At 37.8% G+C, this 23,549-nt stretch overlaps 1 protein-coding gene across 13 annotated transcripts in view; it reads right to left on the reverse strand.

Annotated features, from left to right (window-relative positions):
* LOC133515885 (protein tramtrack, beta isoform) overlaps nt 1-23,549 on the reverse strand; it is a 526,149-nt gene that overhangs the window by 79,318 nt on the left and 423,282 nt on the right. The window contains exon 5 of one of the 13 annotated variants that reach the window (XM_061848504.1): nt 163-813. The exons of 11 other annotated variants lie outside the window; for them this stretch is intronic. In XM_061848504.1, coding sequence (XP_061704488.1) covers nt 569-813 — 245 coding nt within the window. In that variant the 3' untranslated portion in view covers nt 163-568. Of the gene's footprint in view, nt 1-162; nt 814-15,939; nt 16,235-23,549 lie in introns of those variants that run through there. One more of the 13 variants, XM_061848494.1, reaches the window with a different exon arrangement.

The following is a 23,549-nucleotide window of genomic DNA, read 5'->3' on the forward strand; positions in this document are numbered from 1 at the left end:
AATCCTTTGTATACAGCTAATTGCTTCCCGGCGCTATTATGTACCATTTGTACTGAAAAATAATAAAACATTGTAGTATGCAAAAATAAAAATAAAACATATAATATTTAAAATATTATGAATAAATGACTATTCGTATAAATTAGAAGGAGTACAACTATGTATACTATCAAAGGATGACTTTATTTCATAAAAGTAAACAATGGGTAATGTCATTAAAGAAATGCCTGCAAACGTTTTCTCCGTCTAATTCAGAATAGCAGTGAAGTGATTCAGACATCTAAAATGAAGATATGGCTACAGATGTAAGTTTCTCCAGTAACACATTAAAATATGTAGAATTAAGTATTAAACTATTTACATAACTGAACAGCTGTTAGCATTACGAATTTCAAAAATAAATGTTAAGCAAATCAAGTGAAATATTAATTCCTTGGATACATTTGCATGGAGTTGGAATTTGGAAACAGAATTATTGGTCGTGTAACAAATTATGGTGGAATTGTAGAGGAATTTTTTATCACTAGCGTTTCTGCTTTCGAGAACATTAGAACGGATTTGATCATGTTTATCCTATTTTAGTATAAACTCCATTCCTAATGATAAAGCGTGGGGGTGGATGGTGATGCTCATCAATGATTTTGATGACACTGTAATCCGGCGACAGATGCAGTCTAGCAGTGCACCCCCCGGAGCCGCAGCGAGTGCATCTCCAGAACTTCTTCCAACCGTTAGCGCTGGGCACGTTGCAGTAATATGTGTGGCCGCTGTATATAACTAGCTCCTTTCCCAAGTGGGTGCGGACTATTTGTACTGGAATCAAATGAGCTGGTTTAACTTTCTGCCAAATGTGTTACTTTAATGTAACTCCTTATGCTTGCATCACACTTTACAATGGTATATGCGTAAATATGGCTGCATGTTTTTTTTATACTACGTCGGTGGCAAACAAGCATACGGCCCGCCTGATGGTAAGCAGTCTCCGTAGCCTATGTACGCCTGCAACTCCAGAGGAGGAGTCACATGCCGACCCTAGCATCTCCCCCCCCCCCCGCCTCGTTGAGCTCTGGCAATCTTACTCACCGGCAGGAACACAACACTATGAGTAGGGTCTAGTGTTATTTGGCTGCGGTTTTCTGTAAGGTGGAGATACTTCCCCAGTTGGGCTCCGCTCTAGGTCTGGAATGATATCCACACAAAGCGAGATGACATCCACAATGCCCATACCTCTCATTTGGACGTAGTTTAAGGACGTACCCGGGTCCGGGTTTTGTTTGAATTATGACCAAAAATGATGCAACACGAATATTTATTAACCCAGCGATTTATGGGCCACATACTGGAGCAGCCTAAACAGGAGGTTTATTTAGTCACCTGCAATAATTTACGGGCTGAATTTAAAGGGCATACTGAGCAACTTTTACTATGGGACCAATCCCGAAATCCCAAAAAAAAAATGTTACTCTCCCATAGAAAATGTCAAGGTCAAATATCCAAAATGTATGAAATAGCCAATTTCTTTTTCGCAGTTTTATTTGAATATATATATTCACCCCGTAAATTATTGCAGGTGACTAAATAAATCCCTGGATATATTTATATGAGGTAGAATTTTTTCTAGTATGAGTTTAGCTTACCAGTGATTTCAAAATACATAGTAAAATTAGTATTTATTATATAAAATAACAACGAACTAAAAGTATAATATTATAGACAATCTCTGGCACGTTGTAATTGTATTTAGACAAGTATAAAAAAAGTTAAGTTGAGTAGTAAGTAATAAATACTTATTGCTAAAAACAAGCACACACCTAAGACATACCTACATAAATACATCACATAGTCTATGGTCCCATTTTACGGAATGAAGGTGTGTTCCGATTTGTCCCCGCCCCACTTGACCGCCGCCATACATGTGGAGGGGGATGGGTGATTCATATGAATGCACCTATCCCCATGTGTGCCCGGAAGGGACAAATGGGAATACATCAGAACGATACATGTATAATATCAATTAAACTATCTACTTTCACGATGGTTTGTATACTAACACGTTTGTTGCGCGCAGGCGGGAAATTGTCACAGCAAAAGTAATGATTATTTATTTAAGTACCTAATTATATTCATATTTATATTCATATTTATTATTAATAATGTACACATACATTACATGTCAAAATTACAATTAGTGAAATGAAGTTAAGCGAATTTTTGTTAATACCAACATCTACATAATAATATAAAAATATTCACATAATGTGTTCAATAAAGTTACAAATTAAAAATTATAATATTTTACCATGTTCTACATTTGCAATATTTCATCCATGTCATAAAAGGCGTTGTCAATTAGCCATTTTTTTAATTAATTATAAAATGAATTATCATTTGATATAGTGGCAATTTGTTCAGGAATGGCATTATAGATTTTTGGGCCCATAGCATAGGTCGTTTTGATAGATTTAGTTAGTCTGAATCTGGATGTTTCGAGTATACCTCTGTTCCTATTCCTTAAACATCTTAGGTTACCCGCCCTATGGGGAAATGTGTCAATGTTGGATCGTACGAACTTTATGATGTTGATAATGTACTGCGATGGTAATGTCATTATTCGTAATGATATAAATAGTTGTCGAGCTGGTGAGCCGGGAACGTTCGTGTTCTATAGTTCGTGTGATCCACGATGACGCGCAGATTTGTCAATTCTAACCTTTAATAATATGATAATACGAATCAAGGCACGTGTCGTCGTGAATAACACGAACTATAGGTGCCTACTAAACTTTGATATAAAAACCATTGCGAATAACAAACTTTGGTACTTTGTGTGAATGTAGCGGCTGACATTTACTCATATATAAGTCTTGGAGCAGATGAAAGCGTGCACGGCAGCCTTGTTGGCCACGGTTGGTGCAAACCCAAACCTTCTTGGCACCACTCTTGTTGGTGTACTTACAGTAAAATGTGTAACCTTGGTACACAGCTAGCTGCTTTCCTGCTTTGGTTTGTACCATTCTAACTGCAAGAAAGTAGACAATTGTTTATATCTCAAATGTAACTGATATGGATCGACTAAATATAGTAGAAGCGTTAAAACTGTTCTTAAACATTTTAGTAACTGAAGTACGGACAAATTTTTCTTACTTGTTTATTTATTTATCGCCGCGTGGGGCGATTAGACATAAACATATTTTTGTTTTTTATTTTTTTATGTTTTGTTTAAAATGGAATAAGACTCTTTTCGAGTGACAAGAATAGGTTTTTTAAATACCTACTATCGATAGCACCTACACGCGTCCCGTTAGGCTAGAAAATGCAAATAATAGGTAACAACAAACGGGTCTGATCTTTGGAGTACCTAAGTACCTTTATTTACCTAACATCATTTACAAACAATAACAATAGAACTTCAAAAAAGAGTTGATAATCTCCGAGAACCTATTTTATTTATATGAATATTTTGAATATATAAAACAGGTGGCTACTAAACTTTAATATACACACCATTGCGAATAACAAACGTTGGAGCTTGGTGTGAATGTTGCGGCTGACATCTAATCATATATGAGTCTTGAAGCAGGTGAAAGCGTGCACGGCAGCCTTGGCCGCGATTGGTGCAACCCCAAACTTTGGTACCACTCTTGTTGGTGTGCATACAGTAAAATGTGTAACCTTGGTATAAAACTAGCTGTTTTCCCGCTTTGTTTTGTACCATTTTTACTGCAAGAAAGTAAATAATTGTTTATATTTTAAATAAAACTGATATAGATCAATTAGATAGAGCAAAAGCATTAATATACTATGTTGATTTAAACTAACACGATTTTCCCTCATAATTTAAAACTGAAATATTAAAAGTACATGTACGCGATTCAGTCCCGTATCAGTTTTAAATTATGAACAATACTGTTATACAATACGAGTAGATCAGTCACTAAAATAAAACGAATTCACAGTAATTGTATTTATTAATTTACCTAATGTGTTATTTCAGGTAATTAGGAATTTATTGATTTCGGCTGATTTTTGGTTTTTTTATTCTGTTTTAAGAGCCCTTAATCCTTGGAGCGTTCTCCGATTTCACGAAATAACGCTCGATAGATGGCGTTGGCGCTCGGTACGCGAGCGCCGGCAACGCGACGCGCGTTTCAATGCAGACTAGAATAATCTTGATAGTTTTCAATATAATTTCAAGCAACATTAATTTTAGTGTCATATGATATCATATGGGCACTCTTTATTTTATTGTATATGCACAGTAGTTTTTTTTTTATGTACACTACTACTAAGTGTACAGACTACAGAGTGTACTATAACCCTTGCTCTTTATTCTGTCTCTTTCACACCAATGGAAAATGAAGAAGTTAGTAAATGACTGCAGGTATAAATAAAGTATATTAGTGCGATAGAGAGACAGATAGTGTTTCGTTGTCGTATCGTAAACGATTGGCATGTTGGCCACACACTTGCTTAGTGCCTAGCCAAAATACCAATCGTTTGCGTATATTAGTGCGATAGAGAGAGAGTAGTGTTTCGTTGTCGTATCGTAAACGATTGGCATGTTGGCTACGCACCCATGATACCTAGCCAAGAAGCCAATCGATTGCGCATATTAGTGCGATAGAGAGACAGATAGTGTTTCCTTGTCGTATCGTAAACGTTTGGCATGTTGGCTACGCACCCATGCTGCCCAGCCAAGATGCCAATCGTTTGTGCATATTAGTACGAGAGAGAGACAGATAGTGTTTCGTTGTCGTATCGATTGGCATGGTGGCTACGCACCCATGCTGCCTAGTCAAGATGCCAATCGTTTGCGCACATTAGTGCTATAGGGACCGTGCGCGTTGGAGGGTCTGCCATCTTGTGGTCTGAATCGGAACCATAAACAGGCACATTTACACGTCAAGTATTTTCTTGTGCATAGTAGGTTCTGCCATCTTGTGGGCTACATCGGAACAAAAAACATCACATTTACGCCTCGCGCCAAAAATCTGACGGCTCCTGTGCTGCCTCCTATAGTTCATGCACGCTCCCTATAGAGTTTCAGTGTTATTTAAATCACGTTAGGGTTTGTATTATTATTTTTGACCCGAATGAAGTCCATCCAGGTTCTTATGATGGAGTCAGGAGTTGGTCACCAGAACTCCTAATCTACTCATTATAATTCCATCGTGCTTGGGCTCAAAAGATTTGCCCTGACGAACACCATCGATCTAGATGAGGTCCAGGGTCTCATGACGGAGTCAGGAGTTGGTCACCAGAACTCCCCAGAACTCCTAATTTACTCATCATAACTCCATCGAGTTTGGGCTCAATAGATTTACCCTGATGAGCACCATCAATCTAGATGAAGTCCAGGGTCTCATGATGGAGTCAGGAGTAGGTCACTAGAACTCCTAATCTACTCATTATAATTCCATCGTATTTGAGCTCAATAGATTTGCCCTGACGAGTACCATCGATCTAAATGAAGTCCAGGGTCTCATGATGGAGTCAGGAGTTGGTCACCAGAACTCCTAATCTACTCATTATAATTCCATCGTGTTTGGGCTCAAAAGATTTGCCCTGACGAGTACCATCGATCTAGATGAAGTCCAGGGTCTCATGATGGAGTCAGGAGTTGGTCACCATAATTCCTAATCTACTCATCATAACTCCATCGTGTTTGGGCTCAATAGATTTGCCCTCACGAGCACCATCAATCTAGATGATGTTCAGGGTCTCATGATGGAGTCAGGAGTTGGTCACTAGAACTCCTAATCTACTCATTATAATTCCATCGTGTTTGGGCTCAAAAGATTTGCCCTGACGAGTACCATCGATCTAGATTAAGTCGAGGGTCTCATGATGGACTCAGTAGTTGGTCACCAGAACTCCTAATCTATTCATCATAATGGTAATTTGATGGTGCTTGTCGGAGTAAATCTATTGAGCCCAAACACGATGGAGTTATGATGAGTAGATTAGGAGTTCAGGTGACCAACTCCTGACTCCATCATGAGACCCTGGACCTCATCTAGATCGATGGTGCTCATCAGGGCAAATCTTTTGAGCCCAAACACGTTGGAATTATAATGAGTAGATTAGGAGTTCTAGTGACCAACTCCTGACTCCATCATGAGACCCTGGACTTTATCTAGATTGATGATGCTCGTCAGGGCAAATCTATTGAGCCCGAACACGATGAGGTTATGATGAGTAGATTAGGAGTTCTGGTGACCAACTCCTGACTCCATCATGAGACCCTGGGCCTCATCTAGATCGATGGTGTTCATCAGGGCAAATCTATTGAGCCCAAACACGATGGAGTTATGATGAGTAGATTAGGAGTTCTGGTGACCAGCTCCTGACTCCATCATGAGACCCTGGACCTCATCTAGATTGATGGTGCTCGTCAGGGTAACTCTATTGAACCCAAACACGATGGAGTTATGATGAGTAGATTAGGAGTTCTGGTGACCAGCTCCTGACTCCATCATGAGACCCTGGACCTCATCTAGATTGAAGGTGCTCGTCAGGGCAACTCTTTTGAGCCCAAACACGATGGAGTTATGATGAGTAGAGTAGGAGTTCTGGTGACGAACTCCTGACTCCATCATGAGATCCTGGACCTCATCTAGATCGATGGTGCTCATCAGGGCAAATCTTTTGAGCCCAAACACGTTGGAATTATAATGAGTAGATTAGGAGTTCTAGTGACCAACTCCTGACTCCATCATGAGACCCTGGACTTTATCTAGATTGATGATGCTCGTCAGGGCAAATCTATTAAGCCCGAACACGATGAGGTTATGATGAGTAGTTTAGGAGTTCTGGTGACCAACTCCTGACTCCATCATGAGACCCTGGGCCTCATCTAGATCGATGGTGTTCATCAGGGCAAATCTATTGAGCCCAAACACGATGGAGTTATGATGAGTAGATTAGGAGTTCTGGTGACCAGCTCCTGACTCCATCATGAGACCCTGGACCTCATCTAGATTGATGGTGCTCGTCAGGGCAACTCTATTGAACCCAAACACGATGGAGTTATGATGAGTAGATTAGGAGTTCTGGTGACCAGCTCCTGACTCCATCATGAGACCCTGGACCTCATCTAGATTGAAGGTGCTCGTCAGGGCAACTCTGTTGAGCCCAAACACGATGGAATTATAATGAGTAGATTAGGAGTTCTGGTGACCAACTCCTGACTCCATCATGAGACCCTGGACCTCATCTAGATCGATGGTGTTCGTCAGGGCAAATCTTTTGAGCCCAAACACGATGGGATTATAATTAGTAGATTAGGAGTTCTGGTGACCAACTCCTGACTCCATCATGAGAACTTGGACTTCATCCGGGTCAAAAATAATAATGCAAACCCTAACGTAATTTCAAGTGAAAATGCGTTTTTCAGAAAATCGCAGCCAAATAACACTAGACCTTACTCATAGTGTTGTGTTCCTGCCGGTGAGTAAGGTTGCCAGAGCTCAACGAGGGGCGGGAGGGGGTTAGGGTCGGCAACGCGCATGTAACTCCTCTGGAGTTGCAGGCGTACATATGCGGGCCGTATGCTTGTTTGCCACCGACTTAGTATTAAAAAAAAAGTAACACTGAAAATCCATCAATAAGCGAGTCTGTTAGGCATACTGTAAAAAATGAACTTTTATTAAGATTTTCTAATCGCAGTATATAGCACTTCTCGGAACTCCGTAGCTGATTACGATCGCAACGAATGCCTGACAATCGAGCACAGGTCCGTCCTCTAAGCGCGCTCCGCGCGGACTGAGAGCGGGGCGTCGCTGCTGCGTGATTTATACGTGTTTTAAAAATATATAAATTTACGGCAATGTAGGTCCCATAGTTACGATTTTTTTTTTATAGGTTAACATAAAGTTACAGTTTGCTATAATATTATTTTTAAAGCAAAATATGCGTACAATTTGCGGAAATAAAATATAATAAAACCCTGTTTTCGCCAAAAAAATTAAGAAAACTCGGAAGGTATTTTATCAGTTTTTTCAAATGAATCTTCGATTGTTAATCATTCCAGCCCCTCGTACGAGATATGTTGAATCAAATTGTAGTCATTCATGTACCAAATGATTCTTGTTTATAGCAAAATTGAGAACCGAAACGCCACATCTCACTGCAAAATTTGGAAAAGGCTCCCAAAAAACCTCATTAAAAAAGAGGTTTAAAAGAGAAAATGAAAATTTGAACTGTTGGAGCCCCTAGTTTAGGAAACGATTATTTAAGTACGTTATCAGTTTTTGAATAAATACTAATAGTTACGTCGTAATCTTGAATGAAAAAGGAAGCATTTTACAAAATACGCTCGTCTGTAGGAATAAGGCCTCTTAAATAAAAAGAACATAATATTAGCCCTTTTCCAATGACACAAATATGTTAATTCCTAGCTTTACTGTTTTAGTTATGAGATCAGTACCCCTAGTGTAAATTTGATCGACATCATAACGTGACGAACGCGTTTGCGTTAAGTCTCATTTTGTATAGGATTTTGAGTTTCCAAAACGTCCCGCTTGGCGCGCTCTTTCTAACTGGTACTGTACCCCTAGTGTAAATAAATTAGATTTCGAAACGTGACGTACGTACGCGTTTGCGTTTAGTCTCATTTTGTATTGGATTGAGAAAGAGCGCGCCAAGCGGGACGTTTTGGAAACTCAAAATCCTATACAAAATGAGACTTAACGCAAACGCGTTCGTCACGTTATGATGTTGATCAAATTTACACTAGGGGTACTGTTTCCAAATGATACTGATATAATACTGACCTGTCAATGTCAAAAGTGACATTTCTTTTACAAACATTAACAATACCTTCCCAAAAAGATTTGTTACCACCGAGAACATATTATCTTATTATATGAATATTTTGTATATAAAATAGTCTTCTTATATAGACAGTCTTATAGTCAAGTCGGGCAACGCACACCGCACAGCCCAAATAAAATGTAAAATCAGCAAGAAGAAGAATAATTTTTTACAATATTGAACTAAAAATAATTAAATAAATCATTGAAATTAGAATGAGATGTATCAAGTGTCCAGATGAAAAGCTAATTTGGACTAAAAAAATCACTATCAATAATTAGTCATTTTAATAGTAGGTCATTATGCCATTATGCTGCAGAAAAAACTGCTAAAAATCTGTTACTTGCAATCATGTCCTCCTAAGACCCAGAGGCAGTTGTATTGTTTTTGAATTTGGAACCCGTATAAACCCTTTAGTTGAACAATAAAAGTTCAACCCAGATTGTGGAATATGAACACACATTTGTAACAGAGGCTCGGGAGGCAACTACAAAAAAGTATTTTAATGACTTTTTATCATCACCTGTACGTAAATCACTGATATGCTTATAGTGTATATTTTTAATAAAATAAATTAAATTTGAATATACACTCCATCACGCACAAGAAACTGTGGTGGCGCATGAGAATGCTCTGGTCGAGATTTGATCACTCGCCAGTCTCTCGAGAGGTGAAACCGAGCGCGGCAGTGGCCGTAGTTCGTGCAGACCCAAATCTTCTTCCAGCCGCACGTCGTCGGCATGGCGTAGAATGTGTAGCCGCAGTACAGAGCTAGCTGCTTCCCTGCTCTGTTGTGGACCATCTGGACTGTAATTGAATGTACAGTTTTTAGTTACCTGCTATAATTTATGGTATGAGGCAAGGAGGCCAATTAAACTTTAATTTTGACATCAAAATAATATCTAAGTAATGTAATTTTATCACATTTGCTCGTGCGGCTTGTTTGCGCCAATACATGTACGGACAAGTACAAGCAAAATGCAATCACAACTGATAACTCAGTGACAACATTTACGTTTGAATTGGCATCCAGAATTCAACAACCACTATTGGTGAAAATATGTATAAACCCAAGGATATAAAAAATATATACAACAAAAAAAACTTTTATGATATCCTGTTATTGTAAATAGCAAACTATTTACAATAACAGGACATGTAAATAAAATTTAGTGACAAAATGTGGACGATTTGCACTAAAATAAACCAAATAATTCCTTTAAACACCTTTTGCTCAAATTGCGTCTTTTAATATTGACACCAAAAGAATGACAAGTCGATTTGTAAAGTCCTTCTAGCCTAATAGTCGGTAGTGAGTCGCCTACCGCGCCAGTACCGGTAGTCCGGTGCCGGTAGTCGCGCGTGAGCAGAGACCCAGGGTTCGAATAATAAGGGTATTTATTTGTGTGTTTATCACGAATATTTGTTCCTGCGTTATGAATTTTATCTATATAGCTATGCATATATTTATCTTTATAAGTATGTACATCGTTGTTTAGTACTAGGTCGATGTAAGTAAGATGGTCCCCAAATATTCATTTATATATTTAAGTAGAAAAGAATTAATCTATGTGGTAAAATAACAATATACAAATTATTTATTTCCATTAATATTTACAATCAACGTACAATTTGACCTTAATATAAATTCGGTTAATTACAACATTAAGTTTTTAAAATAATTCCATTTTGTATATAAAATCTCGGAGGCTCGTGAGTATGGGCCAGGTTCCCCTTCCCCACCGTGTAGTCCCGGGCAAGATGGAACCGTGCCGAGCATCGCGTGTTGTTGGTGCAGCGCCATACTTTCTTCCAACCACTTCTGTCCACCATACTGCAGTAAAAAGTGTAGCCTACGTATATGGCTAGTGGCTTTCCTGCGTGGTTTTGGAAGATTTGCACTAAAATAAAAGCAAAAAAAAAACAAATTTATTATACTACAAAAAAAATACAGGTGTTTTTTTAATGTTTAGGTAAGCGCGTGTTTAACGCGCATCACTGTATTTCTGTTGCCTCAAAACCTCTAACCTTACAAAAAAAACGGCCAAGTGCGAGTCGGACTCGCGCACCGAGGGTTCCGTACAAACCTGTAGGTATATAAGTAAAAGTTCACCCATCACGACAACCGGGTCATATCAATTATTAAAAATATTTTTATTATTTGATGTAAATAAAAATCTACGGTTTTCGCAATTTTTCCTTTATCTGTACTATAAGACGTTACTTCGTACCAAATTTCAAGATTCTGAGTTCACGGAAAGTACTCTTGTAGGTTTTGATTCCCTTGCGAATATTGAAAATTTGCGGCATAAACGGCTGTATCTTTTGATTGCGTTGGCTTAGAAGTTTGATTTTTTTCACAGCTCTAAGGGACAGTAGACCTGAGTATTTGATATAAATTCCAGCTTGATACCTCCACGCGCTCCTGAGAAAAAGGGTCTTCACAGACAGACAGACGGACGGACGGACAACAAAGTGATCCTATAAGGGTTCCGTTTTTTTCCTTTCGAGGCACGGAACCCTAAAAAGTATCCAAATATGTTCATCCGTTCAGAAGCTACAATGCCACACACAGGCGCACCAAAATAAAACCAATCTAGTAAAATCAAATTTTAATGAGAACTCCATTTCGTATAGCAAATCTTAGAGACGGATGGCAATGCTCGAGTACACCCTTGTAGACAATTCCTGCAGGGTTCAAATAGAGGCGAGCATTACAGGGGCTGCCGGCAGTGCATCGCCAGATTTTCTTCCAGCCGATCGGCCTGTTGCAATAATATGTGAAGCCTTGATACAAAGCCACTTCTCTTCCAGACGCGTTATGTAATATTTTAACTAAAACAAACAAATAGTTGCTTTGATTTTTTTATACTACGTCGGTGGAAAACAAGCATACAGCCCGCCTGATGGTAAGCAGTCTCCGTAGCCTATGTACGCTTTTTTAGTAGTTACATGCGCGTTGCCGACCCTAACACTCCGCGCCCTCGTTGAACTCTGGCAACCTTACTCACCGGCAGGAACACAACACTATGAGTAGGGTAACAAAACTTTAGAATTACATGACACTTAATACTGGACTGATTAATATGATTACAATTGAATAAGTAAATAAAAATATGCTCTAGTTCACAAAATTTCAAAAAATACCTTAGTGTGATCCTGTGTGGGTCCTAATCCAATTATCTTTCTGATTTAAAGTGTAAATACAAAATAAGTTTTAGAATATTATCTTTTACCTATACCTAGGCACAAAGTTGCATTTATTCATAAATGCCCTTAAACTCATTTTACCTGAAATGCCGTTACAACTAGTTTTTATCTGTTTTTTTTGTGTCTTTAAACTTTCTAACAAAGTGAAAAAACGTATTTTAATTAAGAGAGAAATAGAATTTATTATGATCACCATTTTACTTAACAGGAAAACAATATAAAACGAAAAACAAAAGAAAATCCATTGCGTATCACGAACTTAGGAGGCGAATGGCAATGTTTGACTTGAGACGACTCAGTAGTAGCTACATTATGAAAAGAACCGAAACAAAAGATTAAACTTTAATATATATTCCATTGCGCATCACGAACTTTGGAGGCGCATGACACTATTTGATTTGAGACGTCTCAGTATTAGCTAAATTATAAAAAGAACCGAAACAAAAGATTAAACTTTGATATATATCCCATTGCGCATCACGAACTTTGGAGGCGCATGACAATGTTTGATTTGAGACGTCTCAGTAGTAGCTAAATTATAAAAATAACCGAAACAAAAAATTTAACTTTAATATATATTCCATTGCGCATCACGAACTTAGGAGGCGCATGGCAATGTTTGATTTGAGACGTCTCAGTAGTAGCTAAATTACAAAAAGAACCGAAATAAAAGATTAAACTTTAATATATATTCCATTGCGCATCACGAACTTAGGAGGCGAATGACAATGTTTGACTCGAGACTCCTCAGAGTTAAATACCACCCCATCCGGCGTAAGATACAGTCAAGCTGTACAAGTGCCCGCGCCGCAGCTCGTACAACACCAGTATTTCTTCCAGGTTGCAGTTTTTTCGCGACTTACAGTAAAAGGTGTAGCCTTGGTATAATGCTAACTGCTTGCCCGAGGAATTGTATACCATTTTCACTGAAAGTCATTGCAAGCAAGTTATTAGGTACCCAGTAGAAAAAACTTACATGAAGACCGTCTACAAGCTCTTTCGAGGCTTTCAACTCATGCGTGTGTACACATACCTACTCACGAGGGTGGTAGACCAGAAAGAGTAAAGATCTTTCTTTCTGATAGTGTTTTCGTTACATGACGTACGTATAGTTCTTGCCATAAAGGTCCAGCAAATTTACACGCCAATATTTTCCACATTTACCTTAATGTATGTATTACGGCGGTAGCAAAAAGGCGTATGGCAGGAAATTCGCCAAACATGCGTTATTGCAGTATGCAGTTATATTCCTGCCTGGCATATTAGTATAACCTGATAAATATAACAATTCATCTAACAAACTGTGACACAATATTGTCCCTTGGATAACGGAATAGAACAACAACACAAAAGTTGATCCATCCAGCTGATCTCGATAAAAAAAAACAGTATTCTTTGGTAAATATGCAATATAACAAAGAAAACATTTATTAAATAGTAAACGAATCATATATACACATTTATACATTTTTTCGTCTCCTGTGACGCAGAACAGCTGAAAAAAACTTAGGAAAATAATAAAATTAATGCAACATTTTTAGATAAAAAATATTACAACTTATTTAAGGGCCGGTTGCACAAAACTGTCTGTCACCGTCAAAGCGTTCGCTAAATTTTATTGTATGGGAAGTTTCATAGTAAACTGCCGCGGCGTCGCGCCCGGTGACGTTGATCAGTCTGTCAAGTGCGGTTGGTGCAACTGGCACTAAATCTAATTCAAATTATTTCGTTTTAAAATATACCCCATCTTTGATGACATACTCATATGGTTTATGAGTATGCTCCAAGTAAACATTAGCGAGGACTTCATCCTTGGTAATAGTGAAGCGCGCCTTGCACGCATTTTTTCTTGTACAGCGCCAATACTGACCACCAATTCTCGCCTTTTCGCAATAAAACGTGTACCCGTTTACAAGTGCTAGCGTTTTGTTTGCGTGGTTCCGGACGAAGACAACTGAAAATTTTAAAGGTAGTTTAGTTGAATCTATGGCTACCTTTTGACCACCAATGACGTCAACTGACGCGCGTTCGACTACAGCCCAATTTCAACCTTCGTACAGGGTTCGCGATAACGCCCACGACGGTAGGCGTGGCGTTAAAATTAATTAATTTATTTCTCAAAAGCATAGTCATCACATTAAATAATTTGCAATAAAGTAACATACATATTATATACATACATATACATATTACAATAAAATTCAAATGCTTAAAATTTTAAACTTATCCTAAAACAAAACAAACCCTAAAACTAAATGTAAAATACTTCCCCCACATCACCTCCTTCCGGCCTAGTCGCAAGAAAGCTAGCAGCGTTAAGCTTCTTCACTGCCAGATTTAGCCTCTGGGCAAAGAAAGCGTAGGCGCTAGGGCACGCCCTATGATCAGCTGAGACCGCTATCAGCCGGACTGACACTTCCCTGACAAAATGTTTAGTGTCGGACAGACACGGGCCCAAACTCTCCAATGCAAGTGCTGCAAACTCGTACTCATTCTAGGCCAGGAAATGAATGCTCCAAAAAATTATAGAGGGAAAGGCTTGGAACACAATTTTCGACTCCGTAACTTTATTTGAACTAGTTAGGAGGTGAACATATCAAAAGTCCCCTTGAGCCGGGGGATTTTTCGATTATATCTCGGAAATTATACGTCTTAGCGGCATGGTCACTTATACAAAATGAAAGCCGATTACATTTGCTACAAGTCTAATTTAGTCAAGTTTTTCGATATATTAAATGGTTTTTGAATTTTATCCTGATATCTACGTCTGTGAAGCTGTTAGGCCGGGTTTAGTATCGTTTCCGTATATAAATCGGGGGTGCTGAATTAATTTATGGTTTCTCATTGACACCATTCCGAAGTAAGAACGTAAGTAAAAAAAAAGTTTAGTCTATAGAGTTGAGGTTATACGTATCTGGAATTCAGTAGGGCTTCGGACTGTGCCAAAACCGTGCTAAATTCCTCAATTCGCGTTGCCAATAACGCGCTTCAGGTGATATTTGCAAGACTGTACAACTCTCTCACACAAACCTGACATATGCGGAGCATAAGGGGGGTTAAAATGCAAATTAATGTTATCATTAGCGGCGCACTCAATGATATTACCTTGTAGGAACGACGAAAGTTCTTCCATTGCCCCTACAAAGCAACGGACATTTGTCGGAATATATGACGTTAGGCGTACTACGGCGCGAAATAAAGCGTTTAATAAGTGCGAGTAGGTATCCTTCGGTACTACTTAAGACTTGTGACCGATAAACCGCGCGCGTCGTGAAGCATACTATCAGACAGATGTAAGCCTTTTGAGGTTTAGCTCCCCTACCCTTACGATTAAGTACATATACTGGCCCCGCATAGTCTACCCCGCAGCTCATAAAGGTGAACCCAGGTTCCAAACGTAATGAAGGTAAGAGTAAACGTAACATTAGAGGCGCCTTTAAAGTTAAACGTTTTCGCCTTCATGCGGATGCAGGTTACACAGGTGCGTACCACTCGCTTTGCTAAATTAGTGCCTCCGAGAGGCCACCAGCAGTCTTTGATAGTAGCAAGCAGAAGACTAGATGGAGCATGCAGTAATCGTATGCATTCACTCTGAAACAAAAGCTGTGTGAAACGATGTTTCGAACAAAGCAAAATCGGATGTTTTTTGTCGTATGTAAAACTAGTCGCATTACTAATACGACCACCGACCCTTATCAATCTGTGTCTAGAAATACATTTAATTTATTAATCCCGCGCGTGTGTTTAACAGGTAAGTTATTTATCATCTTATCACACTCAACAGGAAAAGATTTCATTTGCGAAAGACGCGCCAGATGTTGCATCGATGCATTCAATTTTACGATTTATTTTGTTGTGGGCATGTTTTAAGTAAATTAATAACTTGTATGGTTATTTTGCAAAAAAAAACTAGTAGCATGTTAAAGTTTTATTGCGTAAAATGTGTCGCTGAGTTAATTTTTAAGTTTTACATATATTCCGTCTTTAATGACGTATTTGTATGCATCATGAGAATGTTGTAATCTGGCGTTGTGTACTGTAGAGATGTATTCCGTCTTTGTGATGGTAAATCTGGCTTTGCACATATTTTTCTTAAGACAACACCAATATTTCGTGTTTCCTTGGGCCTTGTCGCTGTAAAACGGGTATCCTTCGACGAGAGCTAGTTGCTTGTTACCCGGACTCCGGACGAACTCGATTGCAAAGTATTCTAAAAACGATTTCTTTAGTTGTTAAGATATTTAAAATTTTAGACATAATCTACCACCTAGATTACACTCAAGGGCATTGAATATCACTTTATATGTAAATTTCGAATATATGTTAAAAGAATAATAAATAATTGGTTACTACTTAACGGACAGGTGGGAACTACCCGAGAATCTTGACGGGCGTTTTTCAAAATAATTATACAGAAAACATAACAAAAAATATATGCTTTTTTTATAATTTTTCGTTATTTATTATTTAAATTTACATTACATTCTTTTATAAATCGAATAAGATACACATTATACATTTAATATGAGTGTAAAATTATCACCTCAGTCGACGATTACATGTGATCTTTTATTTACTGGCCGACGTGTGTAGGTATATATTCTTTCACCACACCAGCTGGTAAAGGCCCTCTTGATTGTTCAAAAACGAATGAAAAAGTTGCATTTTATCCACATGTGGGGCAAATTTTGAGTTGTTTCCTTATGTTAGCTGGTAGAATTTACTTTTAAATGATATTTTTTTATTACGTTCATTTGAGTTTGAGTTGGTGTGTTTTTTTTTTTGTAATTTCATACTTAATTCCTCGCGTTGGTGTGGTGAAAAAATTTGTGGTTCACTCAGAGGCAAAGTTTGTTAAGCTCTCGTGCCTTGAAACCCTCGCAACGCTCAAGTTTCCACTTGTCGAACCACTCGCTACGCTCGTGGTTCAACTTTTGAATCTTTCGCATGCTCGGGTATTAAAAAAAGCGGTTAAACAACGGTACGGTACGAGCGGTTAAACAACAACTTTGCCCCCTTGTAAAAAAAAATACTATTTCTGTTCAACGGAGCGCGCTACGTTTAGCGCAACAGGCTGAAAGTTGACGCTTTCCAAAAGGAGGACAGAAAAATGTTTCAATTTCTAGTCCCGTGTTTAGCAATTTTCACATATATTCCATCCTTTATAATGTATTTGTTTGGGTTATGCGTATGTTGCAATTTCGCATGAGAAAGTGTGGATAATTTTTCTCTGTTTTTGGTAGTAAAGCGTGCTTTGCACATGCGATGACTCGTGCATCGCCAATACTGAGCGCTACCACGCGCCTTCTGACAATGAAACGAGTACCCGTTGACGAGCGCTATTTCCTTGTTCGCGAGGTTCCGGACCAACGTAACTGGAAAACACATTAAACATTAGACGCTTCAACCACACGCTGTATAACCACAGATATAAACTTATTAAAAAATGCAGCAATTTGTGTTGGGAGATACAAACATAAAGTCATAAAGTTTAAGTAAAGACTTCTTAATTGACTCTGTAGCGATCAACCGCTTCTTTTCAACATACTCATGAGATATATCTCATTAAAAAAGGTATATTAACAACATGGATTACTGTATTTTATACTGATTGAAGTAAAATATCATTCATAATATAAAACTCTTACCTACATACAACTAGACAAAAAAATTGAAGAAAAGTGCCATGTGATAAAATTTATATTTATAGCGAATAAGAGTAATCTAGTTCAATGTTTATTAACGTATAACTTAAAACTACAGCTAACAATTTTTTATATATAACCCCATTCTTTATGACGTATCTCTCTGTGGCATGGATGTGTTTCAGCTTGGCGTTGTGTAGGGTGGAGCCATCTTCAACTTTAGTGATGGTAAACCGCGCTTTGCATATGTTATGCTTAGGACATCGCTAATCGCCACGTGGACATTCTTGTATATAGGAATGGACTTTTTATTAGAAATAAGTCTAATAGCATATACGAGTAAGTAGGCATATTTTTAATATTCATGCTTATACAATAGTATTATTTGCATGCCGTTTTTGGATATAATAAGAAGGACAGCAACATGTGAGCATGTGACCATGTGTAATGTACTCTTTTCAAGCAAATCAAATAAATGATTTATGGTTTAATACTGTTTATCTCCTCTATCCTTCTCGCATTTGTACGGGTACCCGACAATGAGCGCTAGCCGCATATTCAATTTAGCCCGGACGAACTCAACTGAAAAATTCAAGCATGCTCATACTTTGGAGAGTGTGAAAAGGCAAAGTAGGATCCAGAATATCGAAATCAAATAGTACATTTTGAGTACTTGTATTTTAATTAACTCTTAAACTTTAACATATACCCCGTCCATTATGATATATTTGAACGCCTCATGCGGATGTTGCAGGTTTATGTTGAGCATGATATTCATAGTGTAGGTGAAGCGAGCCTTGCAAATCTTATTTCTCGTGCAGCGCCAATATTGAGTTTTTGTAGTCTCCTTTTCACAGTAGAAAGTGTATCCATTTACAAGCGCTAGTGGTCGGTTTGCGGTGTTCCGGACAAATTGAACTGGAAATATTGAGAATAGTTTGGCTACTAATACCACACGCTGTATAACCACAGATATAAACTTATTAAAAAATGCAGCAATTTGTGTTGGGAGATACAAACATAAAGTCATAAAGTTTAAGTAAAGACTTCTTAATTGACTCTGTAGCGATCAACCGCTTCTTTTCAACATACTCATGAGATATATCTCATTAAAAAAGGTATATTAACAACATGGATTACTGTATTTTATACTGATTGAAGTAAAATATCATTCATAATATAAAACTCTTACCTACATACAACTAGACAAAAAAATTGAAGAAAAGTGCCATGTGATAAAATTTATATTTATAGCGAATAAGAGTAATCTAGTTCAATGTTTATTAACGTATAACTTAAAACTACAGCTAACAATTTTTTATATATAACCCCATTCTTTATGACGTATCTCTCTGTGGCATGGATGTGTTTCAGCTTGGCGTTGTGTAGGGTGGAGCCATCTTCAACTTTAGTGATGGTAAACCGCGCTTTGCATATGTTATGCTTAGGACATCGCTAATCGCCACGTGGACATTCTTGTATATAGGAATGGACTTTTTATTAGAAATAAGTCTAATAGCATATACGAGTAAGTAGGCATATTTTTAATATTCATGCTTATACAATAGTATTATTTGCATGCCGTTTTTGGATATAATAAGAAGGACAGCAACATGTGAGCATGTGACCATGTGTAATGTACTCTTTTCAAGCAAATCAAATAAATGATTTATGGTTTAATACTGTTTATCTCCTCTATCCTTCTCGCATTTGTACGGGTACCCGACAATGAGCGCTAGCCGCATATTCAATTTAGCCCGGACGAACTCAACTGAAAAATTCAAGCATGCTCATACTTTGGAGAGTGTGAAAAGGCAAAGTAGGATCCAGAATATCGAAATCAAATAGTACATTTTGAGTACTTGTATTTTAATTAACTCTTAAACTTTAACATATACCCCGTCCATTATGATATATTTGAACGCCTCATGCGGATGTTGCAGGTTTATGTTGAGCATGATATTCATAGTGTAGGTGAAGCGAGCCTTGCAAATCTTATTTCTCGTGCAGCGCCAATATTGAGTTTTTGTAGTCTCCTTTTCACAGTAGAAAGTGTATCCATTTACAAGCGCTAGTGGTCGGTTTGCGGTGTTCCGGACAAATTGAACTGGAAATATTGAGAATAGTTTGGCTACTAATAGTTTCAGCTTTTCGTATCGTCGCCTATAGTATATGTACATTAATTTATGTACCTCTATTATACTTGTCAAGAAAAGGTTGTTTTTGTCAAATCCAACCTGTTGAGATGGCTGCCATTTGGTACGCTGTTATACTTTGTGCTCGCAAGTTTGAATAAATAAATAAATACCAACACATAACCCTGCCTACGAAGCTGATGGTCCCGGGTTCAAATCCTGGTAAGGGCACTTATTCGTGTGATGAGCATGGATATTTGTTCCTGAGTCATGGGTGTTTTCTATCTATTTAAGTATTTATAAATATTTATATATTATATATATCGTTGTCTAAGTACCCCCAACACAAGCCTTATTGAGCTTACTGTGGGACTTAGTCAATTTGTGTAATAATGTCCTATAATATTTATTTATTTACATAATATCTATGGCAATACTTTCAAAATAATGAAGATCCTGCAGTCTGCATGGGATATTCAGTTAATCGATATTAGTTATAATTCATTATAAAGCACTACTAGTACAACAAAACATACGTTATGGAAGTTCTGATTTATAGACACTTGTTTTTACTTAATACATAGACAGACGTAAGCAAAAACGATATGTTGTTAATATTTACAATAATTATTAATATTTTAAAAAGCGGGCTCAGTCAAGATGCATCGTAACAGTGTGTCAGTTCAGTAACGACTGGTTTCTTCTTTTACTCGCACTTAGCGCAGCTTATGGCGAGCGAGTTTGCCAGAGCTGCGTTTGCGCGGTGGATAAAAAACACATACTTAGTAAATTACGAGCGCTTGTATTATAAATAAAAGTAACACATATTAAATTTATTTTAACGGGTTACTCACGTGATCCAGCGTGCATTTAACGGCGGCACTTTTGTCAAGAATCCGTAAATAAACCCGTTAAAATGATGTTTTACAGTATCATCTAAGTAACTTAAAGTTTAACATATACCCCGTCCCTTATGACATAGTTAAACGCCTCATGAGGATGATGCAGGTTTCTGTTGCTCATGACATTCATGGTGTAGGTGAAGCGAGCCTTGCAGATATTGTTTCTAGTGCAGCACCAATACTGAGTACTAGCCGTCTCTCTTTGGCAGTAAAAAGTGTATCCATTTACAAGCGCTAGTGGTCGGTTTGCGGTGTTCCGGACGAAAAGAACTGGAAATATTGGGCATAGTTTAGCTACTAGTTGTTTCAGCTTTCCATATCGTCGCCTATAATATACGGTTTCTTTCATTCTGCTTGACTGTCAACAAATCCTCAAGTTGTTCTTGTCAAGTCCAACTTGTTGACAAGTCTGCCATTTAGGAAGCTGTTGCATTTTATACATGAAAGTTTAACTAAATAAATAAATGTATAGAAAAACTTCCAATTAACTCATATATAATAATGTGGATCTGCAGCCTGTATAGGATATTTAGTTGTAAGATATGATTTATAATACAATATAAAGCACTCCTACAACATAACAACTTACGTACATGTTCCACAAACACGTTATTTCAGTAGAACGGCGACAATAACCAAAAGTCTAATAGTACTTTTTATTTTGTGCAAATAAATTATATGATTGTTGACATACTTAGCGTGTAAGGTAATAATTAATACTATACCTCTCACGGCGAATGATGGTCCCTATTTCTTCTTTTTCCCTGTCCCGGTCCCTGTTTCTTCAAGTCTATTTTAGTTGGGCTTAATTCATAAGTTTATATCATTTTTGCCATATTTATATTACTTATATTATAAATATATCTAATTGCTTTAAGAATAAAATGGAGGTGCCTATTTAACTTTGCTCAACCCGTTACCATCAAGATTTCGTCTCTTTGACTTCCCCAATCCAAGTGAACGCGTCTGTACTACACTCTCTTTAGCTTCCTCTTACCCCTGCCACTTGCTAACTCCAGTATTTCCAGGTCATCAAACATTAGGTACCCATCACCCTGATATTAAACTCAGTTATTTTAAGAATGTACCGGGATGTAATGTGACGGGACCCGGGTACGTCCTTAAACTACGTCCAAAAGAGAGGTATGGGCATTGTGAATGTCATCTCGCTTTGTGTGGTAGGGCACAGCCAGTGGATGTCATTCCAGTTCTAGAGCAGAGCCCAACTGGGGAAGTACCTCCACCTTACAGAAAACAGCAGCCAAATAACACTAGACCCTACTCATAGTGTTGTGTTCCTGCCGGTGAGTAAGGTTGCCAGAGCTCAACGAGGGGAGGGGGGGGGCGGGTTTAGGGTCGGCAACGCGCATGTAACTCCTCTGGAGTTGCAGGCGTACATAGGCTACGGAGACTGCTTACCATCAGGCGGGCCGTATGCTTGTTTGCCACCAACGTAGTATAAAAAAAAATGTTGCCAAGTAAAATTCATATTTGCTTACACTATTTGGTACAATTACTAAAAAAATCATGACACTTAAATGTTACATTTCTAAATAAATGAATGTATTAAGCTTCTAAAAAATGTCTACGCACATTACACGTGTCACTGCATACTCCATACAAAAAACTATCATAGGAACCATAATTTGCCGCCAGAGTAGGTAAATAACAACTATGTACTTACTGACTAAAATTGACAGATTTTTTAAAACTTATTTAATAATTTTGCGGTAAACGCCATCTTTTATAACATATTTGAACGGTTCGTGGGTATGCTGTAGCTGTAAGTTGGAGAATAATTTTTGCTCAATGGTAGTGAAGCGCGCTTTGCACATGTTTCCCCTCGTACATCGCCAGTACTGCGTTAGCGCACACGTTTTCTCGCAGTAGAACGTGTACCCGTGTACTAGCGCTAGTTGCTTGTTTGCGGGACTCCGGACAAACTTGACTGAAATTAGTAATCATTTACTTAGTCGAATTTGTTCAAGGATTTTGTAGTTGAAAGATACAACCAAACAACCAACCAACCAACTAATTACACCATACATTATATCTACATTATACCACATTATTTTACCTACTCTTACCTGCAGAATAATTATTTATACTGAATTATCACTGTCTTGAGTTGTCACGTACACGTCCATACAAATGGAGAAAACGTTTTTCCACTTCTAAATATTTTCTATTCTCCATGTTTTTTTAGTATGTTATTGACACAATGAAAAACTAGTTTTATAGGTATTCCTTCTTTTTCAAAATCTTCAAAACATGTTTTTTTTTTTTACAAAATAGCTAAACCTATAAACCTAGAATATATATTATGCTGAAGCGATCGACATCAAAATCAAAGTGTCAAAGTCAAAAGTCAAAAGTCAAATCTTAACAAATATAGTGATTGGAAACAGTTTTCTCCCGAAATGGAATTTCATAGAAAAAGTACCAGTTATTTCGTTAGGATCGCAAAGCTATTCTTCCCTGTTGTCGTAAAGAAATGGAACGACTGCTGTGTGTTCTTACGGTACACCCTCAACACTGTGCGACGGTAAATAATTAGATAATTGATCTAATATGGCCATGTTGCACAGTGTTTCTCAATGTTCAACAAGTTAACTATAGTGTGGATGCAACTTAAGATACAAGAACCGAATTCATAACTACTTATGGCACTATTGAAGGCGACTTCTGCAAATTTATTATCAAGTCAAAGTTTAATGTAAACTCCATTTCGTATGATATATCTATTGGCCTCGTGGTTATGGTTAAAGTTGGCATTGATCACATCCCCTCCATGAGTGACCAGGAACCGTGCCTTGCAGGTGTTGCCTCTAGTACATCTCCAG

The sequence above is a fragment of the Cydia pomonella genome, chromosome 3 (genome assembly GCF_033807575.1).
Source record: "Cydia pomonella isolate Wapato2018A chromosome 3, ilCydPomo1, whole genome shotgun sequence".
NCBI lineage: Eukaryota > Metazoa > Arthropoda > Insecta > Lepidoptera > Tortricidae > Cydia > Cydia pomonella.